This window comes from Halyomorpha halys, unplaced genomic scaffold (assembly GCF_000696795.3).
Source record: "Halyomorpha halys isolate HHAL.00 unplaced genomic scaffold, Hhal_1.1 Scaffold1425.1, whole genome shotgun sequence".
Classification (NCBI taxonomy): domain Eukaryota; kingdom Metazoa; phylum Arthropoda; class Insecta; order Hemiptera; family Pentatomidae; genus Halyomorpha; species Halyomorpha halys.
In genome coordinates, this window is record NW_027111611.1 from 87354 (window position 1) to 114162 (window position 26809).

Genomic DNA, 26809 nt, shown 5'->3' on the forward strand with positions numbered 1-26809 from the left:
AAATAAAGTAATCTATTATTAATTTTATACACCTAGTTAAGTTGCTTCCGCCAACTTAAAGCAATAAACTAAAAGAGAAAAAGAAATTAACAATAATTTGTTGTACTAAAATTTCAATAAGATATGTAATAAGCTGATGACCAGAACAAAATTTTAAATAAACAATCTAAAATTAGGTTGGTTAGCAGTCGTCCAGAACAACTTCAGCAGCTAGTAGAGCCCCGGGTCAAAGCACCAATGTCAGTTGTAAACAAAAGCACATAAACAATCACTTAGGCCATGATCAACGTTATTGTCATTGGCTTTCACTAAACCTCATTACTGTCCTCTGCGACCATCAAATACTTTAAATTCCTAAAATGCAATTATTTCCAACAAAGGGAGAACACATTTTAAAAATTATATCTTAGAATTAAAACAACACAATTGAAAATAAATAAAATAAGTAAGTACTCAAAATCACATTAAAATCAAGTATTTCTTTCATTATGTGTTATGTTTCTTTTTTCTTTTTTTTTTTTTTTAGCACTTACAAGAGGAAATGTTCTTGGAATGCAATGATTATCTTATTCCAAATCCTCCAAAACAGTTGGGATTAAAAATTATTAATAGTTTATTTGTGACCTATTAATCTCTTACTCAAGAGAGCTTTTGTGAGTACTTGCAACAATCTCAGCAAATGACTGGTCTAAACAGGCTTTTAGCTCTGCATATGTGACCACGAGGACACTTTGTTCGTCTCTTGACATTAGGCAGACCTGTAATAAAAAAAGTTTATTTGATGATTATTTGAAAATAAAATTTTAATTAGTGAAAATTGCATTAAGTACAAAATATAAAACAAATATATATATATATATATATATATATATATATAAAACAGTTATGGTTATACAGTAAAACTTTGATTACCACTCAGTGGAGAAGGTGGTGAATTAATGTAGCAGATATAATCGAAAAAGGGAGTAAATAAATAAAGAATCAATCGCTCATTAGGCACAATGTTATTTTTCCTTGGAAATAACGAAAACCCAGGAATAATACCGAAAACCCCAATATATCTGCAATATACCACAGAATGGACAATTACTGGACTATGACCACTGGCTGTAATACATCAGGAAATAGGGGTGATACCTTCCCACCTGTGGAATTATAGTAATATCAAGTGAACAACAAAAAACACTAGTAAATTAAAAGTATATGCATAGGAAATAATAACTGAATTCTATGAACAAAGGTTTAATAATAAAAAGAAATAAATGCACAGAATGGAAAAGGAAAAAAAAAAAATATCTTACCAATTAAAAATAAACAACAGTAAAATCAACAAAACTTATAGGTTGACTTCACCTTAACTTTGCTGTCCTAGCTCAACCTGATTAACTAAATTAAACTCTTACACACACACATAAAAAAAAAAACATAAAATAAAAATTTAGAAAAAAGATTAGTTCGATGTCTCCTTTTCGGCTGCTGCCTCACCTTCCCCAGAAGTATAAAGATGACACCTGCCAACTCACATGATCCAGAACACACTGAAGAAAGTAGCAATCCACACCTGCTTTCCTTGGTCCCTCGCCGGTCACTGTCCTGCTATCTCCCTCCACTCATATGGTTGCCCTACTCAACATCACCCCGTTATCTACATAGATATCGCCAGTGTTTGATTTAGCTAATACAACCGTAACAAGTTGGTCATTTGTCCGGATATAATCCTAGGTAGTGGATCTGTTCAACTGGAATAAGTAGAGTAGGAGTATTATTAAAAGATAATGTAGGTAGGAAGTCATAGGTTTGCAATGAAGGTTAAAGGTGATGGGATTTATCTTAATCCATCAATTTTGAAATTATTCTTCAAGAAATTATTGAATATTTATTAAATACCATATTAAGTGAGATGATTACAAATTAATTAATCTTTTAAACTTTCCATATTATAAACACATAAGAGATATAAAAATGAGGTTTTACCCTAATTTTGACAAGGAATTCACACTGAAAACAAATTTGGTAATTAGGTACAAATCAATTATTTCAGTTAAAGTCAGATTTCAGTTATATGTTACAAATGATTACAAAATAACCAAAAGTTGACATAACACCTAATTTGCAAAGAAAAAATATTAATTTTTACTGTAATTTAATAAAATAATTAATTAAAATATACTGCTTGGCTTCAATGTAATTTTATCAATTAACAAGTTTTGATATTGTCTCTTCATAAAAGCTCTGAAATAAAATTAATTCCTGAAGAATATTGTATGTATTATATAACCAATTAAAAAATATATATATATTTTACCTTTTCATGAGTACCAGCATCAAGTTTATTGAGGCAATGAATTACATGTGCCATATCCAAAAATGGCCGACCATCTTCAGTGACCTGATGAAAAATATGATCTCGAAAGAGTTTGAGCATGTACCTATCTCCAGTTTCAGACCATGAAGGATCCATATTTAACCTTAAAATTATTTTAAATATCAATATAAACCATATAATTACATATCATAATTCAAATATAAACGAGAATGTTGAGCTGGCAACCCAACAAAAGAGTGGGGTAACTTAGATCTAGGTAGAACAGTAGAGATCTATGAAAGTAAGAAGGGAGTAATCCAGCTTTGTAACACTTAATAATAAAGTTTTAGATGTGATAAGGCATCCATCTTGCCAATATTTTGCAGATTGTGTGCAGTTTAATTAAAACAATCTTTTACAGTTAACACCGTCAAAAGTGTTTCATTCTCTCAATTTCATCATTCTCTGAAGGATGAAAATGACAGCAATATGAGTTCAACAATTTGCCGACTGAGGATAAGTTTGAAAGAAAATCATATATTAAAGGTATTAGTCGTCTTATTGAAGGAGACCACTATTATGACGGTTAATATTGACTATTATGGAACTCTCATTGATCTAGCAAAGGCTACTTATTGGAATAAAAATCCATGAGGGATGAAATTTTGCTGCATTACAATCCAGGGAAACACTTAAACTTATCGAATAAATTTATTATGTTAGTAAATAACCAAAAATACAATATCTGGTATATCTACTCACGTGACTTTCCTAATTGGGTTTAAAGTCCAATATAAAAATTGTGTGTATCTTCGATAATATTGGGCCAATAACTTTTATTGTGTTTGAAGAAAAATAAAATAAAACAATCTTGAAAATAAAAAGAAAACTGGGAGATATACTAACTCTGGCCTCTCATTAATAGTTCCCAGCTTAACTAGAAGTCGGCAGATACGGCCATTTTCCATTTCCTTAGCAAGTTCACTCTGAAGAATATCGTTATGATACTGAACTGTATCCAATTGTGAATAATATCTCGCTCCAATCATTGGCATAAGGTCCACAACACTTCTAACCTGCTTTGTGGTAAGAAGGTACCTACAATTAAAAAAATATAGTTTTATTTTTTAATGTTTCTTTCTTATTACAGTTCAATTTATTATTAACAGGAATGTAAACCATAGAGGTAATTAACAAAAAAGTAATTAATATTTAAGTTTTCTTTCCTTTGTCATTTTGTGATGTAGAATTATTATCTCTAAATTATTAACACTACGTCTGTTACACTACCTTCCATTTCTTGGAGTAACCTCTTTTTGAGTGTTCATTTACAGGACTAATTTATACAACATGATCATATTCCTAAAAAAAAATTTTCATTTCTTTTGTCAGTACCAGTACATATTGCATTTTTTTAAAATGTCTATTTTTTACCTTACATCAAGGCCCTGTTCTTGTCATGTTAAATACAACATATGTAATTTTTTATTATTATTACCATCTTGAAAAAATTCTGTTATGGTTTAACTATTTTGCTTTCATGAATAATTAATCTCTAGGTTAATATGTTTTTGGATTTCATTGTATTTTTTTTAATTGTCTTGTAATGTTGTTATAATGTTTAATTTTACTAGATCAAATTTTAATTATCAACTATTTTGAGCATTTTTTTTAGAGGATATTATTAATAAATTATTTTTATAAGAACAATGTCTATAAATTCAATAGCTTTACTCTTTATACGTAATTATTTGAGATATTAACTTTTAAAGAAAAAGGATGGTCAGAGTAATCATCATAATCATTGCTCACATTGTTTTTATTTTTTTACAGTTATTATATATACATATTTTTTCAAAATCAATAGCCATAACAAAATTCACTCTTTTCTTAGTCTTCTCTTCTCTAATTCAGTATTGATAAGAATGTTAGGTGAGTCCTAATAAGTTTGACTGACAAATTAAAATCCCTTTAGAAGCTAGTAAACATTTATTTCCATTAGTAAGGTTCCAGTAGTAATCTTTGTAGTTGCATGTAAATATTTTGAACATATTTAATTTAATATTTTATGCAAAATATGATACCCTCATGGGATATTTTCATTTATAAGAAGGGAGTTGTACCTACTTGTAATTGTACTAATATTGATAGAAATTGATCTGACAAGTAGGTCTATTATGTTCTCTTAGCTTGTCACGAATAGTGACTTTAAGTCCAATCCAAACCAGAAAAAGGGAATCATTTTATGCGACCACTAAGAAATAAATGCTAACCAAAGGGGGAGTGAGTCCAAACTATACTGACCCTTCTTAGAAATGAAGATTATACAAAAAAGGATACTTGAGATCAATGAAGATGATTTAGTAGTACTGTATTTGAAACACACAACTGAATAAATATTTTAAAATAAAATAGGAATTAGTAACAATTTCATGCCCTGCTTTCTTTAATGACCACTAAAACAAATAATACTGGATGCAAAGGCTTTATGAACAATTTATTCAGAAATAAAACGAAGATAGACCAGACGTGGTCAAAGAAAAACTCAAATAGTCGATAAAACTATTTATTGTGAACCAACCTTTCACCCCACGTTACAGGCCTTCATCATGGCTAAAAAAAGATACTAACACTTAAATGGGGTAGAAATAAATGAACAATGTCAATTGAGAATTTAATAAAAAAAAAAAAAATAAATAAAACTTGTACAGTGAAGCTTAAAATTAAATAATAACAAAAAGTTTTAGACAATTAAAGAAAACGGAAATAACAGACAAAAAAGAAATATAAAAATACAGGTATACAAAAGCTGGAAAAGGGAAATAACGAGTATTTTACTCTTATTATATTAATTAGTTGATTTTACTCTTATTCCCTTTTCCCATCTCTTGAATGCCTGTATTTTATATTTCTTTTTTATCTGTTTTTCTTTCAGTTTTCCTTAATTATCTAAAACCTTTTGTTAATTCTTATTTTATTTTAAGCTTCACTGTGCAGTTTTTATTTATTTTTTAAATTCTTAATAGACATTTATTTTTTATACGTGTTTGTATTTTTTTTTAGCCCTGATAAAGCCCAGCAACATTGGGCGAAATATTGGCTCATAATAAATTAGGAGTATTTGAGATTTTATCTGACTGCACTCGGACTATCTTCCTTTTATTATCACACAGCATCAATCATCGATCTTCCATTATTTAGAAATATTTTATTTTATTTTTTAAGTTTTGCTCCCCTTATATCATAAATATATGAAATGAGAAAAACAGGAACATTGAGGTAGAAGAAAAAGTAGTAATATTTTTCTTGGTTGATCCCAAACCATACCTGAATTTATTTCTTTACTAGGATTACACATGAAACAACTAAATCTGATGCTATTTATTAATAAAATACTTTGCAACTTATAAAACACTTAAGCTTAAAAAAAAGTAATGAAATAAAACTTATATACATCCCAGTAATTCACGAAGTAAATACAATAATCCCTAAAGATTCATGGGGTCAAAAATCTCAATGTAATCTTCCTGACTAAAGAATGGGTAAGGGTTCTGTAAAACTTTGCTTTAAATAAAAAATATATTAAAATCTTGTTAAAAATTAATTTGAAGTAATCTAAATATTTAATTAACTTTATTTATTAAAATATAGAAAAAGTTTATTTTCTTGATGAAGTCGGGAAATATTTCGTGATTTCAGATTGGCTGAACAAACCGTTTAATACACACACTACAGTGAAGGAGAAGAATAGAATGCTGCTTCAGTTTTCCTTTAAAAGTTGACTAATCACACATAAAGCATCATTACGAATGTTTTATAATTAAGTTTTAAGACTTTTCTAATAACTTTAAAAAAAATTGTTTACCTGCAATAAAAAATTTAAATTGAAACTAAACAATAAGAATGCTTACAGAAAAAAAAAGTTTTACCTTATTTTTTTTTTTTTTAAGATTATCGGTTGTAAGTAAAGACCATCCTATAACACATATCCTCTTAAAATCTAATAAATTTATCAACACCATTACAAATCAAAATAGTCAAAACCTCTAATATGATAAACAAGTTACGCTGTTCTACATCTAAAATAATTATTTAAATCTTTTTTTTACTTCCACTTATTAAAGGATTTAAGGATTAATTTTAACTTTAAGTAGATTGGTAAGTGTAAGTTGTGCGATGTATGCACCAAATCTTGTTTTCTCTTTTGTATAATATGAGACCAAAAATTTTAACAATAATTTTTACCAGAACTTCCTTTGGATTTTACTTATTTTTGCATCGATGATTAGTTGGTTAACTAAAATTTCATGGATTTCAAGTCAAAGAAAGTGAGAAAAAATGGATTTGAAAAACATAACTTAAAATGAACAAAATTGTATGCAATCCATTATTTGCAGATAGTACTAATAATTGTCTGAATATGTCAATTTAGTATAATAAATATATATTTTAAAAATTAGTTAATAACCAAGTTAGGTACATGTGAATGATGATAGTTCAAAACTGTCTGCAAATGAACAGCTGTCATGAAAATGTTATGGGATTACTGTACATATATGTGTATTTTACTAAATAAATAGCATGTTAATTTTTCATTGAATATATCCTATTGTTCAAATATATATATATACAAACACAATAATTTATCAATCCAAATAGATAGTTAAATGCTACACACATTGCAGTACAGTGGACCTATTTTTAGTTTATTACAAGAAAATTTGTTATAATAACCATGTAAAACCCAACAGGCCGATATGGAATTAATAATAATAATGAAAGCTTGGTGGATCCAAAGGTTTGATGCTGATACCACCAATTGTTCTCTACACACATCTATCCTTTGACTCTCCCAATAAACCCCACCCCAATCTACTAAATCAGTCTTAACGCAATCCTCCCATCTAGATCTGGTAATAAAGAAATATAAAAGGGAGTGTATTTTATTATCATCAGTAAAACGAAGAAACACGGAGATATGAAAAGTAAAAATCATTTGAGGTTAGAACACGCTAAATTATTTGTATAGCACATTTACTTCCTTTAATTTAATTCCTTAACCTATAAGAACATACAATTAAAAAACAATCAATTTATTGCAATTGTAATCTGAACCAGTCTAGAAATAATTATTAATTTAATTAATGAAGAATCAAGTAAGTCTTTTATCATAAAAATTAACTGAAAATAACTAAGAAAGTTCATCAAAAGACAATAGTTCAAAGTTATAATTGCAGAGACTCAGAATTTTGAAGATGGAAGAGAAGTGATGAAATATGAGTTTTTGGACACCACCGAGCTTATTGAAATACAAACCAACCCACCACTCCATCTCAAGAGGGTTTATTTTATTTATTGTAGTATGATATAGGATTTATTATTAAAAAAGATATAAGGTGAATTATAAGTATCATCCTTATATCCTTCCACAACCATAGGTCTTGAAGCAGTACTTCCTTACCCTGTACTAAACCACAAATCCTTCAGCTCAATATTATTTCATCACAATTTTTAAATTAAACAGGATATTAACAAATCCATATTTTATCTAAATCCGTGATGTAACTGATCACATTATAACAGGAGTCCACTGTACTTAATAAAAATATTAAACAAACTTAGTTACGGACTGACTGGAGAAGAAATAAACCTAAGAAAACTGTTAATAACAAAAAGTAAAGGTCAACTGAAGAACTGACTACAGAAGTAATAAACCTAAAAAAATTGTTAATAACAAAAGATACAGGTCAACCAATAATTAGTAAAAGTAAAAATTATGGAAGAGCCTAAAATAAAAAGTAAACTACTCACAATATAACATTCCTTAGGTCAGCACTATACGTTCTTGACATGAGATCCAGTGACGTCTGTAGGTTGTCCCTTTGAACAGCTATCAGAGAACGGCAGGCCAATGCAAGAATAAGCTTTCCCAAAGCTGTTAAATCTTCTTGCTGCAAATAATATGTATTATCAACTAAACAATTTGTTACTAAAATTAATTATACATACTTGCATTAATTTTATTCAAATAAGTGCAAAAGTGAGAAAAAAATATAAATATATATTATAAGAAACTCAGAAATAAAATAGAATTATCTTTTTAGGGCGTGGAATCCCCTCCTCCTGGATGGTGAAAAAAATTGTTTTCTTGAAAACGGCTTCCTAATACATATATAACAAGCACTTTTATTATCATTTCCTTAACAGAAAAATAAACTGTATTTCAAAATTTAAGTTATTTAACATATATTTAATTATATCTACATTTTTTACCAGTTACACGTTCCAATGGAATTGCAAATTTTCCTACAGCACATCTACTACTACCAGGGGTCGGTCCAGCGGTCCTGTCTGAACTTAGTTTTAAAAGAGGACCATGAAAACAGGCCACTTTAACAATAGAAAATATTTTATATATTTATGAGTAGTGGGGGAGTCAACTATCCTTTACTTAGTTGTAGGCATTTCATCAGGCACCCAGGTGCGCAACCCTCAGAAAATTACTAGATCCACCACTGATAACTAATGATGAGTTTTACACCACTTTGAATGAACAATATTAAGCACTAAACCTTCTGTTTAAAAATTATTAAACAGGTTAGACAACACATTTTACTAAATAATTATAATACTTGTTAACAAACTTACCAAAATCTAAGAAACAAAAACAGCTGTCCATTACAAACTTATAAGAAATCCTCATTTTTCATTCCAACACCCTATACTTAAATTTTAATGAATATTTAAGTCCAATTATAAAAAAACACTAGTTGAAACAGTTTTAACAATAATACCAATTATATAGAAATAAAATACCTGGTAATGTGGTATGAGTGACAGAGGGTTGTTAGAGGACGAATCAAACGTCAGAAGATCAAGTATACCAGTTGAAGATAGCTGCAACCTCAATCTTCCAGTGAGTAGTACTTTAGACGGATCTATCACTCGAACAGCTAAATTCGCAGCATGAACAACAGCCAAAGCCCCTGTCAGCTGGATCACGTACGACCAGATAGTAGTCTCAGGAAGCATACTGCTCCTACCACCGTTCCGGAACAATCATCAACTAACTGAGCTAACACACAGTTACAAGTATGTGATTCTATTAATTAAGGGATATATTATCAACAATAGCTGATTAAATTTATCACCTAACTAATAGAATTCACGTACCAACAAAATAAAACACTTTTATATTTTTATTCAAGTTATGAAAACAGAACTACTTTATTCTGAATATGAATAAAATTAATGTAAGATATTGAAGAAAAAGAGAAATCATTCAATTTAAATTCATTTAGGCAAACTCAAAAGATTCAATGATTTTTTTCTTTAGGTCTCTGCAAAGTATCAATCCTTATAAATGTAAACCCTTAGTTCAGTTCATAAGCATTAAGTATTATTATTTTGTGAAAGCACTGAGACAGAGAGATAAATCTATAGTCCTGAGGACCAGGAAACCCAATCTGGTATAAAGACCAACAGGCCCAGGCTCAACTTATCAAGCACGGTGGGGACCCCCACCTGAGGCTAATACCCAGCCAGTTCTGACCTGCTGACTTGATAGGATGACACACCTAAGTTTCAAACCTTTGTAAAAGCAACATCCGGCATGACAAACAATTCTAAATTTGATATAAGAACCATGCAGCTCAGAGGTGGCCACATATCTTCTTCATAGCATAGCGGGACATCTCAGGGAACCCATCTCAGTTTTGGGTTTATGACACTCACAAGTAAAGCTCTGCATGATTTTCAACCAGTGCACATCTCACAGCAGGACTGTGATCTCCCATTTATACGAAATAAGATTCAGTTTCATTTTCAAATCATCTCAGAAATAAGATTTACAATTTCATTTTTAAAATTAACTAACAACTAACTATTGTATACATTTTCAGCCTACTTCCCTGACATAATTATTTTCTTTATTTCAATACATCACTTTAATTTGTATAATTTTTTTTTCTACTTTCAAAACCCCTTCTGAAATAGACTATCTAAAAACAGCATCAGGATTCAGGGAAGACTGGGCTAAAACATGTTTAGTAAATAATTTATTAAGGCTAACCAAATGACAAAATACATCACAAAACTTCTAATACTGACTACATTGTTAAGGACAGAGCATCCACATAAGAAAACCCATAGAGGAAAAACTTAACAACCGGGGCCTTCAGATCTTACATTGAACACTAAACAAAACAGTTCGACCTGGCAAGCTATATGAAAGCTTCAAGTAATTAAGTTAAAAACCAAATTCTTTTTACCTCTTCTAAAAAATAATTGGTAACAAAAGATTTTTTCTATTCTACTGTTGAAATTGTAACATGTTTTGTCCAGTCCCGCCATCTAAGTCCATATATTACTTAGAAGGCTTAGACAGCAAACAATTTTTCTTTTAAGTCTATATATTACTTAGAAGAAAAATTGTTTGCTCTGCTCTTCATAGCCTATAAGGCATTTTAAGAATAAATTCATGAATACATGAATAGTTTAATAGAGGATTTTTCATCAATGGAAAATAAGCAAAATCAATAATCTATGTTGACTTAACTCAACTTAATATCTTCTCTGAGATTTTAAAAATAAATTAATCCTATTTTAAAAGAATCTATCAAAAACCAAAGCTTTGTGAAAAATTAGAACGAGAGATTAGAATGAGGCCCTGTCCAAAAATACTTTAATGACATTCTTGATATAAATAAGCATAACTGTAAACCTAAACACAGTTAGCTCACTTTTCCACACTGCCATTATAATATTTGTACACATTCACAGACTACAGGCCCACTTCAATGCTTATAGGAATTTAAAGGTCCAACAATAAAATCTTAGGTGCCGATCCTGAATCTATTACTTTTATATATTTATTAATTCTTTCTTATCTGTTAGTTTCGAGCTCAAAGCATTCAAGAATTCTAGAAGTATGTATTAAGTCAGATGGTATGAAACATGTTTTAAATCAATGATGGTCACTTTTTTAAGACTTTATATATAGAGGAAGGGAGATCTTCCAAGATGTATTCATAGAACCTTAAAAAAAAGTTTTATTCATTATAAATATGGATGGACCAATTAAAGTGCCACTATAATTTTATAAGTATACATAATTATGATAGTGCATGTATAATTAATTTTGTAAGTGTAAACACATTTCTTAGGGAATTAATCAAATTTAGAGCAATTATTTTAACTTTAATAACTTAAAAACACAGCATAAAAATAGGTCTACTCAAGAATAAGGATATAAACAGATGAAGAGTTCCAAGTCTTCAAAAACTACTTTTGAAGAAGCTCAGGCAAGGTAAGGAAAAAGAAAATGAGAGAATATTGTTTATTCATTAAAAACTAAACCATATCCTTAGAAAAAAATTAATAAAATTTTGATAAAAGATAACTAGGAAAACTGGAAGAATAAGTTGATAGATACACAGAAAATATGAGGTAATGAATTTTTTACTCATTATCAGTCTACAAATATTTTACTTATACTACAAATTACTATAGATAAAACAAATCATTATAGGTCAAACAATAGTAATTCATCTTACTTTCATAATAAAAATGTTCATGTAAATTAAATAGGTTATAGTAAACCATTGATTAACATTACTAAATATATAATATTTAATTAGATTTGTCATGCTATTATTGATAATATACTACCATAACTAAAGAATCATACTATTTTATAAATTGCACTTACGTGTGCTGTTGCCTGAGAAGAGAATTTTTGCTATGAGAATAAGGTCTGGGTGCATTGGGATTAGACGAAAATGAATCTGTATATCCATTTACTGCTTCAGGGGATGAAAAGTGACGAGCCAAAAGAGTTTCAGAGTCTGGATGATAGTCATAAACAAACACCATGGCTATAACATTAGTAAAAGACCTCATGAAATTTATCTATAACAAATCGTTGACATGCCATAATAAATAGCTACCTTATTCACCAGACAACCACTGTATTTTAATATATAATTAATACCATAAAAATGTAAACGAGACATTAAAGGATAAAAGAACTAGTAGAACAATACTCAAGCTGAAATAAATTAATTCCACAAACATCAAAATCTATTAAAACATTCTGTGTTCAGAACATAGGGATGAATGAATAAAATTAACAGTATAAGCAGGACTCATTAAAAATCATCAAACCAGTAAATTTACAAAATTCCAAACAGTTTGAAAATATGAAACAAAAGATCTAATAGCTCGATATAAGTTCTCACAAGCCATTAATATTAAGGGAAATCGAGGATCAAAAGGTATTTGAATGATACAATACAAATGAAAAGAACGATTTCTCAGTCTAGCAGAGGAATTTTCAACAAACAAAATCTTAGCAAACTATTTCATAAGCCATTCTGGTAACAATGTACAACAGATTATGGCTAAATTTTCATAGAGTATCATACTGTAACAAAACATTGGTGCTTTATGCTTAAAATCTTTTAAGTTATTCAATGAAATATTAATCTATAAAAATATTACTTGTAATGGTACATGAATAATATTAAAACTAAAATGAACAATATTGTTACTTTCTCAAATACTTACACTGGTCACCAAAGGCCTTTGTTGTGAAAACTTCACGCAGCTGAACTATGTTGGAATGATTTAATTTTTTCCACATATCGACTAATACCATACATTTCGAATTGGCCAATCTGAAACCTGTAATATTTCATTTTTTAGAGTCGTCAAACAACCATTGGATATCACATTATGCATGTAAAATAAACACTTATAACTAAAACTATTGAACCAATCATTACCAAATTTTAACTATAGCATCTCTATGGTCCCTGAAGATGTTGATAGTTTGAATGCAGTTATTTTAGGAACTAAATAATCTGATTAAAAAAAATTCTGTTTGCGTTATTTAGAAAGGCTTCACATCACACTAATATTTACAGAAATGGAATAGTAACTACAAATGTTGATCTATTTAGGAAATAATAATAAAGACAACTTCATAGCTATAGAAGTAGGTTCACTAAAATAACTTCATTATTAATTGGTTGATAATTACCAGGCATTATTGGGTTACAAAAAGTTATATGATAATACACCATAGGGAGACAAAACTGGAAATATAATTTATTTAGAAGCCCAATAAATTTAATTCGAAATTATTTTACCATAAGAGTTAACAAAGTCATGTTTCTTAAGAAATAAAAATATTAATCTCGGTCGACAAAACCTGACCTCGACAATATTTTGAAATGATTAATTTTTTTTTTTTTAAGAATTTATAATAAAACAATATACAGCCACCAACTTGCAATTTAAAAAAAAAAAATATCTTAAAACAGAGTGCATTAAATGTATGATCTTTTATAATAATTAATTAAATATGTTTTTCAATTACAGGTGCTTTTTAAATATGGCTCGATTTAACTCTCTTAAAGTTTCCTCTTCCCATTTTAAGGTAATGTACTAAAAGTGAAATAGAACCATCCCTCCCTGGGGGTCTTAGTGGGGCGGGTCCAGTAGGGAAGGATTGCTTTTTTTAAAAGGAATATCTAATTATTATTAGGACCATGAGATACCAGACATTTTAAAATGAATCTTGATATATTAATAATACTAATCTTGATAAATTAATCAGAGCCCTGATTATTTTGTGAAGTCAGATGATTAACTTATGGTCTAGATTATATTATATTTACTATATATCAGAAGAAATTTTAAAATCCACTAACTAATTTATTTTATTAATAAGATGTAGAACAGATAAAATAAATTACCATGTACCCGTCGAAGACAATACCTCATACCAGTCTTGATATGAGTAGCTTTGTAAGTAGAGGTTTGATATGGTATAATTAAATGAGCTTTTGGTACAGCGGGTAGAGGTTCCAGTGGGACTAGTTCATGGTAATTGTCTACTTCTAAAGGTAGATCTGAAAAAAAAAAACAGAAATATATAATAAAATTTCATATGTGAAAATAAAAAAAATATGCTTTCATCCAATAATATGAACATTTGTAACAAGTAAAAAATAATTTGTTACAATCTTAAGAAGTTTAGAAGATTGTACTTGATGGTTTTATCCATTATAAATTTCTAATGACAAACTTTTTTAAAAAATTCAAATAAAAACATAGTTTATTTTTGACAAAATTCAACTATTCTTAATGTACAGGCTAAATACAGCAATGATAAATTAAGTATGAAGTGATTTGAAAAATAGAATACACTTTTATTTAAACAGTTGAACCACTCTATACATCGAACAAAAAGGTTCATTGAGGAAATTCTATATGTAAAAATCTTGGTATGTAGAAAGATAGAAATTGCTCCTGTCAGGTGATTTCATCCTCTCTACAATACTAAAACTCTTACATTAAAAAAAAAAAAAGAAAAGAAACGCATAAACAATACATTCCAAGTACATAACTTCTTTACAAAAATAACTAACTTCACAGGTGCTTAGTTACAAGCATGGCCAAGTCCATTGGAGTCAATCACAGTCAAGTATTTGCACCACTTGCACCCCCAAAAAAAATCTCAATACACTTATTATTGAATATTTCCTGTTATGATAAAATGATGAATGAATACCCACCATGATTAATCAATACATTAGAAAACCCACAATTTTTTAAATGGAACTATGAAGTTAAATATAGCAGCTGTTAGGTTTGTTTAATATTTATTTCGCATTTAATTAAGGTTAAAAATAGTTGCTCTGATGATTGCTGGGTTACAAAACCAGCCAAGTCCAATTTTGTTATGTAAATAACTACTAAATTTTACCAAACTTTTTACAAATTAAATTTTAATAATATACTGTTATTTAAAATAAATTTTTAAAAATATATAGAAACGTTATTGTCTTTCTTCAATAATAAGTTTTTTTTTATAGATGCCTTTATAAAATAAGCCCACACAATACCTGGTAAAATCCCGAATATACAGCAATTCTGAATATAAGCGAGTATCTATTTTCGATAAAATGTTCTTGAAAAATATCTCATCATATATTATGGCATATACAGTACTTTTCAGGGTCAAAATCAATTTGTTAGGAGTAAGGAAAAAGAAAAAAACCTGAACAATCTAAATTTATTTGAAACATTGTGAAAATTATGTAATTGAATTAGGTCTTTTTGAATTAATAATCCACATAGAAGTACATGTGTACATATGTAATAAAGATTTAGAAGTCAATTTTGACTTATTTCAATACCACCAAGGATTTAAATCTTTTACTATCTTCTACAGGACTTTGTACAAAAAAATATGCCAGAAAATAATTCCAGGAACATGCTGTAATTGTGAATCCTATTATGCCTCAATTAAAAAAAAAAAAAAGAAAAAAAAAGATTAAACAGTAATAAAGTTATTTTTATTTTTCCTTGAACAACGAAATGTGAAGAAAACTCTTAGCTCGTTGATTCATTACATTACATTATCAAAAACAATTACATATTATAGATAGAGGGAAATGAAGAGAAATAACCATTTACCAGGACATAAATTAGGATCTGGTTGCATTAAAGTCAGATTATTCTTATGCTGAATTTCCAACCTCAATTGATTAGAAATGTAATATGAAGTATCAGCATTAGGAGCAAGATGTGCCATGGCTGTCTTAGCGTGAGCAGGCGTCCCAGGATATAATGTGACAGCTGCATTGCTTACTACTTCCTCATCGTTAGAAACAGCCTCAGGAGGTGCATAAAAATATGTTGTTCCTCCTACGTATTCCTTCAAACAACAATACACTTTAACAAGTGATAAATAAATACATTAAAAAAATATGAAGATTAATGACTGATCCTTTGTAATTGATTGTAGGATTGTAGAGTAGTGGTTAAAAAATGTATAAAAAGAACAGATAAATAAAAAGAAACTAATAAGTAGTTTTCTGCTATTTTTGTACCTTTCTTGACCGCCACTCCAGACTATCTTTCTACAATAAAAAAAATAAAAAAATACGCAACTTAAAATTTAATGACTTTAAATTAATGGTCTCTATTACCTAATAAAAAAAAATCCTTAAAATATCATTAAGAATACACATAATTTTATATATTTGGAAATAGATTAATAACTTAAAATAAGGGAAAAAGTATTGTCAGAGAGTGGTTCAGAGCAGGTGCTATTCATATCTCTCTCCCCCCAAAAAATCTATAGCTGCAGCATTATCTCCAGATATGCAAGAGGCTTTCCATTCAGCTGGTATAAAGAACCTGTCCATGAATACTGAGGCACTCACTAGAGAGTTGGTAGTAAAGAAAAACATTAAGCTATCATTACTATAACCACATAAACAATCAACAAAAGGATTACTTCTCTGAAAGTTAATTCTTTAGCAATCTAAAAAATATTATGAAATAACCCGACCCTTCTGAATAATTTCACTGATAAATGGGATTAATTAAAAGGACATTGCAAGCAATTAAAAGTGCATTGGCGAATCAGGTTTAGTTGGTGCATTGCTTACCCCATTCAGGCTAAAATGTTGACACACAATGAAATATTTTTAATGTACCAGCATATTTGTTTTTTTCCAGACCGAATCCTCCAAAACCCCTTGAATTATTTATACTGTATAAGTCAACATACTTTCAACCATTACAATATATTCAAATATATTATAATAAAACAATATTAATATATATATTTTTTTTTTGATCAGTTACGATACTTCTGGTTATACAAACGTACCCCAATATAGAAGAGTAACTTCCAGTAATTACAAGAATTTTTATCTATGTTGTCCAGGGACCTAACATCACAAGAGATAGTGTAGAATGACTAAGTTACGAATCAGACATGCACATTTTTAAATTATTGATTTGACTCAATAAAAACATGCCACAACAAACATAACAGAAAATAATAATTAATTTATTACAGTGTAAAAGAACCCCAAAATAAATAATTTCAGGGAAAACATTTGTCAAATAGAGGTTTTGTTAAACATAGTTTTCATTTAATTGAGGTCAACACTTTCAAAAGAAACTAATGTTATCAACAGTTACTGTTACTAACAATCAAAAGTTATAACTAGAGATTAGATTTTCATGCAATTGCATCTTTTTTTCCCTAGCTTCAAATTCTATCAAACCTTGACAGAAATTCAAATCATAATAAACATTCAAATAACGCTAATTTTAATTTGTATAAAATTGCACATTTTACTCTTTTTGGACAAAGTTTTGATTTATATAGCATAAAATTTAAAACTTGAACTGAATTTCCCATATTATACTGATATATGTGTATGCATGTCAATGTATATACATTTTATTATTTTTTTCCTTATTTAATTTGTAGTGTAAATAATAAAGTAAGGTAGTTTAAGTCTCAACAACTTTGGAAAGAGGTCATAATAAGTTTTCCTGGAAGGAAGAGAAGGTAATAGAGCAGAGTGGTTCATATATAACACAATAAATCATCCTTAAACAACAGATACTCTATTGATTTTGCATCAAAAAAAGGACAAATCTTATGGGACACCCTAATGCATATAAATGTTTAATCAAATTTTTTAAAGCTTTTCTAAATTGACTTATTATTAGTTTTTTAGTTAATGGTATATTCATATGTAAATACACAATTTAAAACGTAAGTTTTAACGTAAACATGTTATATTAAATTATAGTTGAAATAAAAAAAAAAGAAAAAGAATTTTGTTAGAAAGAAAAATTTTAAAGTGCCTTGTATGTTTTACCGATTTGATTCAAACAAGGTTAGGTTAGCTTTGAATGTATTAATATTATAAATTAAACAATAGAATTGATTCTTTAAGGATTTCGGTGTTTTATATACAATTTGAGCTTTTACTGCAGAATTATGCACATGTTGGGTGTTTTACTGCATACCTCTAGTTATACCAAAAATGAAATGAATTTAAATATTGAAAAAAAAAAAAAAATATTACACATTATTTTCCAATATCATTTAAAATCTCGAATAAAATTTTTGCAAACACTCAGGCATAAATGGTTGACAATAGGTAATGGGGATTTAAAAGTCAATAGTTTAAATTTTAATCAGTGAGTCTAATACAAAATCAATGGCAGCTCATTTGTAGGTAAATGGTCATTACGGTACTTATACAGCAACATCACACTAAGAATAGTTTATTGTATATAGAAGAATTCTCTTCATATTAATTAACAATTATAAAAACATCAGTGACTAAGTTATTAGTTAAAATCCTGAAGCCTATAAAAAATATAATAAGCTATACTAAAATTCTATCATACATATAAGAAACAATCAGTTTGTCAGTTTCAAGTGCTATTACTCAACACTTACTAAGCTCCATTAAAATATCAAACCATTTAACTTAACCATAAATGTATTATGTACAGGAAACTTTTAAGATTTTAGATTTAACAAAAAATTTATTTTATTATAATTTTAAATTGTTTCAAATACTTATAATATTTAGATATAAATAATGTTATTCATGATATATTACAAATAATGTGGAGGCTAGTATACCACCATATTTAAAAATACAGTGATGCACTTAAATATATACTTAAGCTAATATTAAAACATACTTGATAAGTAGGAACTGTCGGAGTCGGTGATGAATTTTTTAACTGAGCAGTAACTGTGAGTGGGGATGTGGAATTAGAAAAATGAAGAGCAGGTGAGCTTCTAGGAATAAATTCACTAGCTCCTGTCTGAAAAAGAGAACAAACCTAATTCAACACCAACAACCAACCCTCAAACAATATTTAAATAAAAGTATTTAATCAAGCAACGCCTGAATGACAATTTATGTTTACCAATTTACAGCATATTGACAGTGACATATTTAATCAATCAGAGAGAGAAGCTGGAGAAATTTCACGGTATACAGAAATGAAATTAGTTATATGTATACTAGATACAAATAAACAAGCAGTATAAAATTCAATACCTATTATAAGATTTGCATGTATCAATAGTCAACAATAATATTAAACATGACAGAAGCAATGCGCCTATCAGCAAAGAAATGAAGAAAATAACTTTTTAAGGATAGGAATTGAAACATATTCAATGGCAAAATGTTTAAACTTCAGATCTATCTTGGAATGAGGGAACAATGGAAACCAAATCAAAGAAATTGAGGATTTTGTAAAGGAAGGTATCATAATATGATGGATTGGATAAGACAAAATATATCATAAAATAATTGTGACCTATCCTCTTTGAGACTAGTTATGTTACAGTCACTTACCTTAATTTTTTTATACTTATGTTTAAATACAAATTTGACCATAATTTATCAATCAATAAAAAAAATAAATAGATAATTATTTTAGCAACAATAATGTAATAAACTTAACTAAAAATTCATGATAACTCACAATCTATAAACATAAAGAAAATATTATTACTGGAAGATCACTGATTGACTGTGTGTAATAATAAATGGAAAATGGTCCAGGTGTGGTCTTTAATAATAACTATACAACTTTTATTATTCTTATTGAATTTTTATGTTTCATTATATACCATTTTAATTTTTCATTTACTTTTTTACTTGTGTTTACATCGTTTAAGGGTTGCTTTCTTTTTTAGCCCTAACGAAACCCTGCAAAGGGAAGAGTAGATCCTGAATGATTTACCACTTAAGTACTACAGCTGTCCATAAAGAGGCACATTCGAACTTCCATGAAAATGTTGTTATTGGGTAAGTGATTTGGCCTATTCTTGTGAACTTGGAATAATGAAGCTCTCTAACAAATTATAGTAAGAAAGGGTATATTCAAATTATATAGAGTATATTAGGGGAAATGGTATATAAGGGGAAAGGGTATATTAGGAGAAAGATGCCAGTTTGGTGCAGTGTGTGCATTGGACAATTTTCACTTACCAATCTACATTAAATTGAAATTAATCTTCGCTCACTTGAGAACAGATACTTCTATCTAAATTATTCAAAATAGTAATACTTTAATTTATTAATTTTTCAAATGAGCCGAACAACTGACAGATGACAAACTCAAATTTTAACAGTTTTCAGAAAAGTACTTTTAACATTTCTCTTTGCAACAGTAAGAAATAAATAAATAAGTATAACAATTTAATAAAATTTACATTCTGCTCTGAATGTAACAAACAAAAGAACAATATTGGAAATATGCTAGCATTTTAACCTAAAGAATTACTGGTAATCTTTCCCAAAAAAATTATAGAACCTAAATTTTTTACCCACGCATAACGTTTCCTCTTAAAAACACTTAAGTCACTCTTGTAGTGTCTTTTTTAATTCGGAGTTTGGCTGTTCTCGGAATACCACTTGGCGGTTAGATTTCAAGCTAACAGGTTCGTTTTATTCTATTTCTTTTTTCCCTATATTTATTTTACCACCCCTTCATTTCTCAATTTTCCTTACCCACGTTATTAGCTATGTTCACCATATATCATTATTGTTGTTTTCAAAATAATTTTTTTTCTCTCTATTCATTTATTTTGTTAAACTTTACTTATATCTTCCCTCTTTATCAATTATTAAGGTTATATATATTTTCTTTCCATATTTTAATTTTTAAATTATTAATAACTAATATATTCATATTTCTTTTCATTATATAACTTCACTTTTATTTTATTTCCTTATTTATTTTATTTTACCTACTTATTCAATTACCTATGAATACATTTTATTTTCCACTTCTCTCATCACTTCATTTTATTAATTCCATTCTGTAAAATTATTCACTTTATGTCATTCTGTTTATATTTTATTTTCTATATTCATTGATTGTTATCTTGTTCTGTTCTTAGCCCTGATGAAGGGTAGAAACTCTAGCCGAAACGGCACGATTAAATAAGTTACATCAACTTGTTTGTGTTTTATTTTGACTGCACCCCCAACCATCTTCTCTTCGTATAGAACCTAAAGAGTTAAAATATATGCTGGTCCACTTCCCAAGTTCCCCACTTCATAATTTGCCTTTTACAGGTCTTATAAGTTCTTTAATTTATTAGGATTTCTAAACATTAGTGATAGAACAAAAAGAAATCACTGTCTGAATCCTCTACTTTACTACTACTCTGCTGATTTTAATTTATTTTTCTAATTTTAATTGGGCACACATAATTTCTTAAATTTCAAGTAAAAGTTAAAGTATGAATAAAATCCACAGGATATACCATTATTGAAATATAAGTGTGGCCATTAGGAAACTATTTTTTGCAAGGATAAGTGAAAGTAGAGGATGGCATTAGATAAAATTTATACTGAATCATCTTGACATCAATTCCCAACTTTCCTCCAAATTTGTATCAGAACTAAAGATGGACCAAGAAAAATATGTTTGTGCACAGGTAAGCAAAAGTAGAGGATGCAATATAATAATAATAAATATAAGAATAAAACTGATATAGGATCAACAAAATACTAACATAATCGCTCAAAATTTCATAACAATTGGATTAACAGAAAGATTCACTACAGACATAGAGCCAATTTTGTTCCTCAATGTGTGATTGGAAATTTTCAATTCTGAGGACAAAAATGTTTTTCATTTTCAATACGAATATTAAGGTTCTAAACATTTTTGTGGTAAAAAACATAAAATAAAAATGCTGCTTAGGTTTTTTAATTTATGTATTTTTAATCATATGACTTAATTTTTTTTTTATAAACATAATTCAGTAAAATAAATAAAGGGAGTAGAAGAAAAACTCCTGTAAAAAAAAAAGCTTTGTTAGCTGAAAGAAAGCTTTCTATACATCTATAAATTTATTTGATAAAATGGACAAAGTAATCGATAATAAAATAAACTGATATCCAATACTGTGGAAGAGGTAGAGTAGGTTACTTTACACCATTGCATAAAACGATAAGCATAATATGTGACTAGTTATTGTTATAAAGTAATATATATATATATATATATATATATAACCATAATAATGTTTTTAATATATGTTTAAATTTATATTTTTCTGATACACTGATCATCTGTTTAAATGCCATCTCTCAATTTGTCTTGGTTTAACAAGTTGAGGCGAGATGTGATATTTACATTAGTCTGATCTTTGTTAATCATCTATTATACAATTCATATGGCAGAATCACAGAATAAATCATGACTTTTTCTCTCTAGCTAGAGTAGGCTGATAATGTATAGATTAACAAGAGGCCTTCCTGCTTAAGTGGAGTTTATAAGGAAATTAAATCTCAAATAAATAAAAAAACAATTAAAGAAAGAGAAATATATTAACTTAAACCAAAACAAATACCTAACTTTATGAAGAAAATTTGAATAATGGATCCATTGGAATAATGAATGCATGGGCTTTTGTCCTGGATTTCCAGCAAATTTTTGCTAGATTAACAACCAGTTTTAGGGATTTTATAATACTAAAAAGATGTTTAAAATAAAATTATATCGCTTTTAAATTGTATAACTAATAACATGGGTTATAAATGGGTAGCAAAAATTAATGATTACTACTTCTTGGAAAACTAATGTATAAATATAAATACAATAAATTATCAAGAGTAGTCCTCAAGGGACATTAGTGAAAGTAATAATAAATACTAAATAAAAGGAATACAAACAATAAGTAAGGTATGGTATATCATAAGTTTAAAACTTGGAACAATTGTAAATCTTGAGCTTTTAATTGAGAAGATACTCAAGCTTGAGATGCTGGACCACAAAAGTGTATATATTTTAAACAAAGATAAGAAACCCTGAAACTAAATTCAGAAATCTGGAAAGATTGCTTAATGAAGGATCTCAATGGTTTTCAAGATGAGGAAAACCTCTCGCTTGCAAAGAAAGCAGCAGGGGTTATCTATGTTAGTGGCTATTATAGTAGCTAGCACTAGTATCTTAAGCTTACTCCTAAGCAATAGGATACTAGCAGCAGACAAAATGGATAGTAGATCAAGCAAAATAATAGACATTGCATTTTTAAAGGTCAGTCACTTTGGATTGGTTATAATGAATATGTAAAAAAAAAATTAATCAAATGGCTTATAAAACTCTAAGGTTCAAAACTTAAACCATGAATGATTCTTTGTTATGTATTTCCCCTTCTCCCTCCAAAACCCCATCAATGGCCAAATATTAGATTTGATTTAATTAGACCTACTAACATAGTTATCCATTCTCGGTACCCAAAGTTTTAAGACTAGTAGGTATTTTTATTTATTTTTTTAAATGTAAGCTGCCAAATTACTAAAAAAAAAACAATCTAAATGGATGATATAATAGTAAATTTACCAATTCAGACTTGATAACTAATTAATGAGGTTTGGTTACATTTAGTATTTTACTAATTAATATCTCTACTCCATATCAAATAATAATAAAAATCCTAGGTGTTCATATATATATTTTTTTTGAAATGATGTTAATAACAAAAACAATCTTCTCTAGTATTTGCTATGGCCAATGAAGTTGATTAGTTCCATCAAATTTACATTATAGTCTCGGTAATTTCCTAGGTGCATTCCAAGGATCAAATAGTTAAAATAAGAAAATATAGAAATAATAAGTTTTTTCTCTTATAAAATGATTTTGTATTTATATAATATAAAACTTCATGTAGAGGTTGATGAATATATATTGATTGCTATTAGTTTTGACAAGTAATATAATAGTAAGAAAACTGTATAAATCATAATACTATAATATTTATACATAAATTCAAATAATCAAATTGAAACCTTCCAATTACCTATGGTAGTCGTTAAAAATTCTAAACCCATACCCACAATAGACCAAAATATGAAATCACCAATTGGTAATGGTTCTTCGGTCATAATGATGTATTTTTTAAATTTAGTAGAATATAAAACCAATAAAAATCATTTAAGTACCATGCCAATAAGCTACAGACACTGGAACTGAGATAAAAAACATAACACATCCTTATCATTTTTGTAATGAAATAAAGGAGTTTTTTGTATCTCCAGGCAAATTGTTGTAATTGGGTAAGGAGGTGTTAGAATTTTGATGGGATAACATATTCATAATCACTAGATATTAGAGGATGATGAAGGAAATAAAATGAAATCTTAATGTTAAGAAGATAAGTCCTGATTGTGGTCAACAGTTAATATATCAATCATTTAATTATTAAAAATTAGACCATGATTTTTAACACTCTCAATCAATTATATCCATTCAATATTACAATTTTAGACACTCCCAACCCTAAAACATCAGTTGAATCTAGCTCAGGATGGAACATCAGAAATAGCAGACTTAAATTTTTAAAAATCGATAATACAATAGTAGAGCAACAGTATAATTAAAATTACATTTACAGTTAATCCTAGCAATATATTAACTTAATCTTAGCAATATATAAACATGATCAATATTAATTACTGCTTTCATGTTTTGGTGTGTTGCGGGTCAGAAGTAGATATTCTAAACAATTACCCTATCCCAGCATATTTCAAATTACCTTAACAGATTCGGCATGATTCAAATGCTTATCCAAATAAATCAAAACATATGAAAAAGAAATTTATAATAACCTAAGCTTGGTTAATTATTATATATCAGAGTTATACGAAGCCTTAACAGTACTTGAAGTCTTAAAAAGGTATAACGGTAATAATACTAATCAGTCTTACAAAGGTATTGATACATTTACAACTATGGCAAATAAAACTGAAATAGTACAGAATATGCTAAACAGCTATATTTTAAAAGTACATCACAAATTAATAATGGTGAGAAACAAATCTGAAGAGAAAAAGATAACCACACAACCTAGCCTATATATACTTTGAAAATGTTACAAAATAAAATTGAAAGAATACCTTCTTTAAGGTCACTGGTAGTGTATCACTCAATGATAAGTTAGATAAAGTTTTGTTTAAAGAATTTGTAATTGGAGGGCCTTCTGTTTGCCTTTTCTGAAATTACAAAACAAAATCGGGAATAAGAAATTTTCTAACAAATAATCAACTAGGTACTATGATTCTACAATCACATACAAAAAATACCAGAATCATTACTTCTCTAGCAACCATATAAAGAATAATACCCATGCAGTTAATTAATACTTTAGAGAAGTTTCTAAACTTTTAATTTAATAAGGTAACATAAAAAATAACTAACCAACTATTAAAGAATAAACCAAAAAAAATTACACAAAAGTACTTTGTGAACCTACAGGAATACTACTAATAATTAAAATAAAAGACATATGTTACAACATAAACAAACACAAATACTAGAAATAAAAAAATTCAGGGTCATACCATATAGGTGGCAAGCTTTGATTCTTGAGGAACACCATTGTATGTATGAAACATTGGATCCATTTTCATTTATAATGTCTCTACAATATAATTAGATGAAAAGTTTAAAAGACATAATAAACTGGAAATAAGAGCCTAAAGGTAGCTATAAAATGCTAAGACTTTATTTTGATCTAATTAACACTATTCTGAAAAGCTGAATTTCACTAATTTGTGACGAAAACAGACTTACCTTAGCAAACTTCCAAATAAAACACTAACAACAAAATAAACATTATTTCTCTACATGATAGCTAGTTTAAAATTCAACAATTTTTTTTGATAAAATCAAATAAAACAATGGTTAAACAGCTTTCTGGCTTCATTTAGTTCGACCGTGGCGGCGTATGCACCAGATCATACACGCAAGAACCATTCACAAAAGTTTACACACAATCAACAGTATATACAATCGTTATGGTGTTTGTCTTCAACATATGGCGTTCCTCGGGACACATCTGGATTAGGCAACACAACTAACTCAGCGTTGTGGTCCCTAGAGCGCTCTGATAATCGTATATACAATAACTGTTAATTCAAAGCTGTTTCGTAGTATTACTGGACATTCTATTTTGTTTTAATTGAAACCTTATTCATATTTTATTCGTCAACGCATTAATCACTTCTTCATTTTCCATCAGCTCCTAAAACATTAAATTGAATCTTAGCAATTCATCAACTAACTTGTAATATAAGATTGTATTTACTTGCCAGCTTTTTTGTATTTAAAATATGTGAAAGGATAATGTGATTTAACCAATTATCATCTCCTAAAGAAGAATTGCTGCCATTCTGGCTATGGCTAGTTTGACTGAAGAAGTCTAGCTCTTCTGGGGTATTAGTGGTATTTTCGCTCGTGCTAGTTGCATTGGTCTCTTCATCAACCTTTAAAACAGGACTGGGTTTGCTTTTCCTATAAGATACTGTTCTCCTTCTTGATTTCTTTTTTCCCTTGATGGTATCAGAAACGAAACTGTCCTTGCTTTCTATCTTGCAATATTTTACTTTAGTTTGATCTAAGGATCCAGAAGTTGATTCTCCAGTTGAAAATGGTGATTTCTGTCCTGAAGTTACTGAGTGCTCCATTTACGGAATTTTTAAGTCCAAAATTTCATCGTTGCTCAGTTTCCTTTCGACATGATCGAGACCCGTCCTGTAATTAAGTTTAGGTTATGCATAATTAGTCACTGACTAACCTCGATACTAACTATTGTATAATTCAAATCTTAGTTAAGAAACAGTTAGTTTGATT

General features: G+C 28.4%; 1 protein-coding gene across 4 annotated transcripts; it reads right to left on the bottom strand.

Moving 5' to 3' along the window:
- Positions 1-493: 493 nt before the first annotated feature.
- On the bottom strand, positions 494-26409 carry PAN3 (Poly(A) specific ribonuclease subunit PAN3). 4 transcript variants are annotated; one of them, XM_014434776.2, is made up of 14 exons: positions 26269-26409; positions 25751-26201; positions 25519-25598; positions 25075-25170; positions 18845-18970; positions 15791-16031; positions 14065-14220; positions 12872-12988; positions 12015-12180; positions 9122-9344; positions 8117-8256; positions 3212-3403; positions 2306-2468; positions 494-758 (listed from the first exon to the last, which is right to left on the bottom strand). In XM_014434776.2, exons 3-14 carry the CDS (start codon positions 25585-25587, stop codon positions 636-638), a joined length of 1812 nt encoding a protein of 603 aa, XP_014290262.1. In that variant the 5' UTR covers positions 25588-25598; positions 25751-26201; positions 26269-26409; the 3' UTR covers positions 494-635. The 4 variants fall into 4 exon arrangements, with proteins under 4 accessions (XP_014290262.1, XP_014290265.1, XP_014290263.1 ...); XM_014434779.2 differs by lacking the exon at positions 18845-18970; XM_014434777.3 differs by lacking the exons at positions 25519-25598; positions 25751-26201; positions 26269-26409 and adding an exon at positions 25252-25320.
- Positions 26410-26809: the final 400 nt, after the last annotated feature.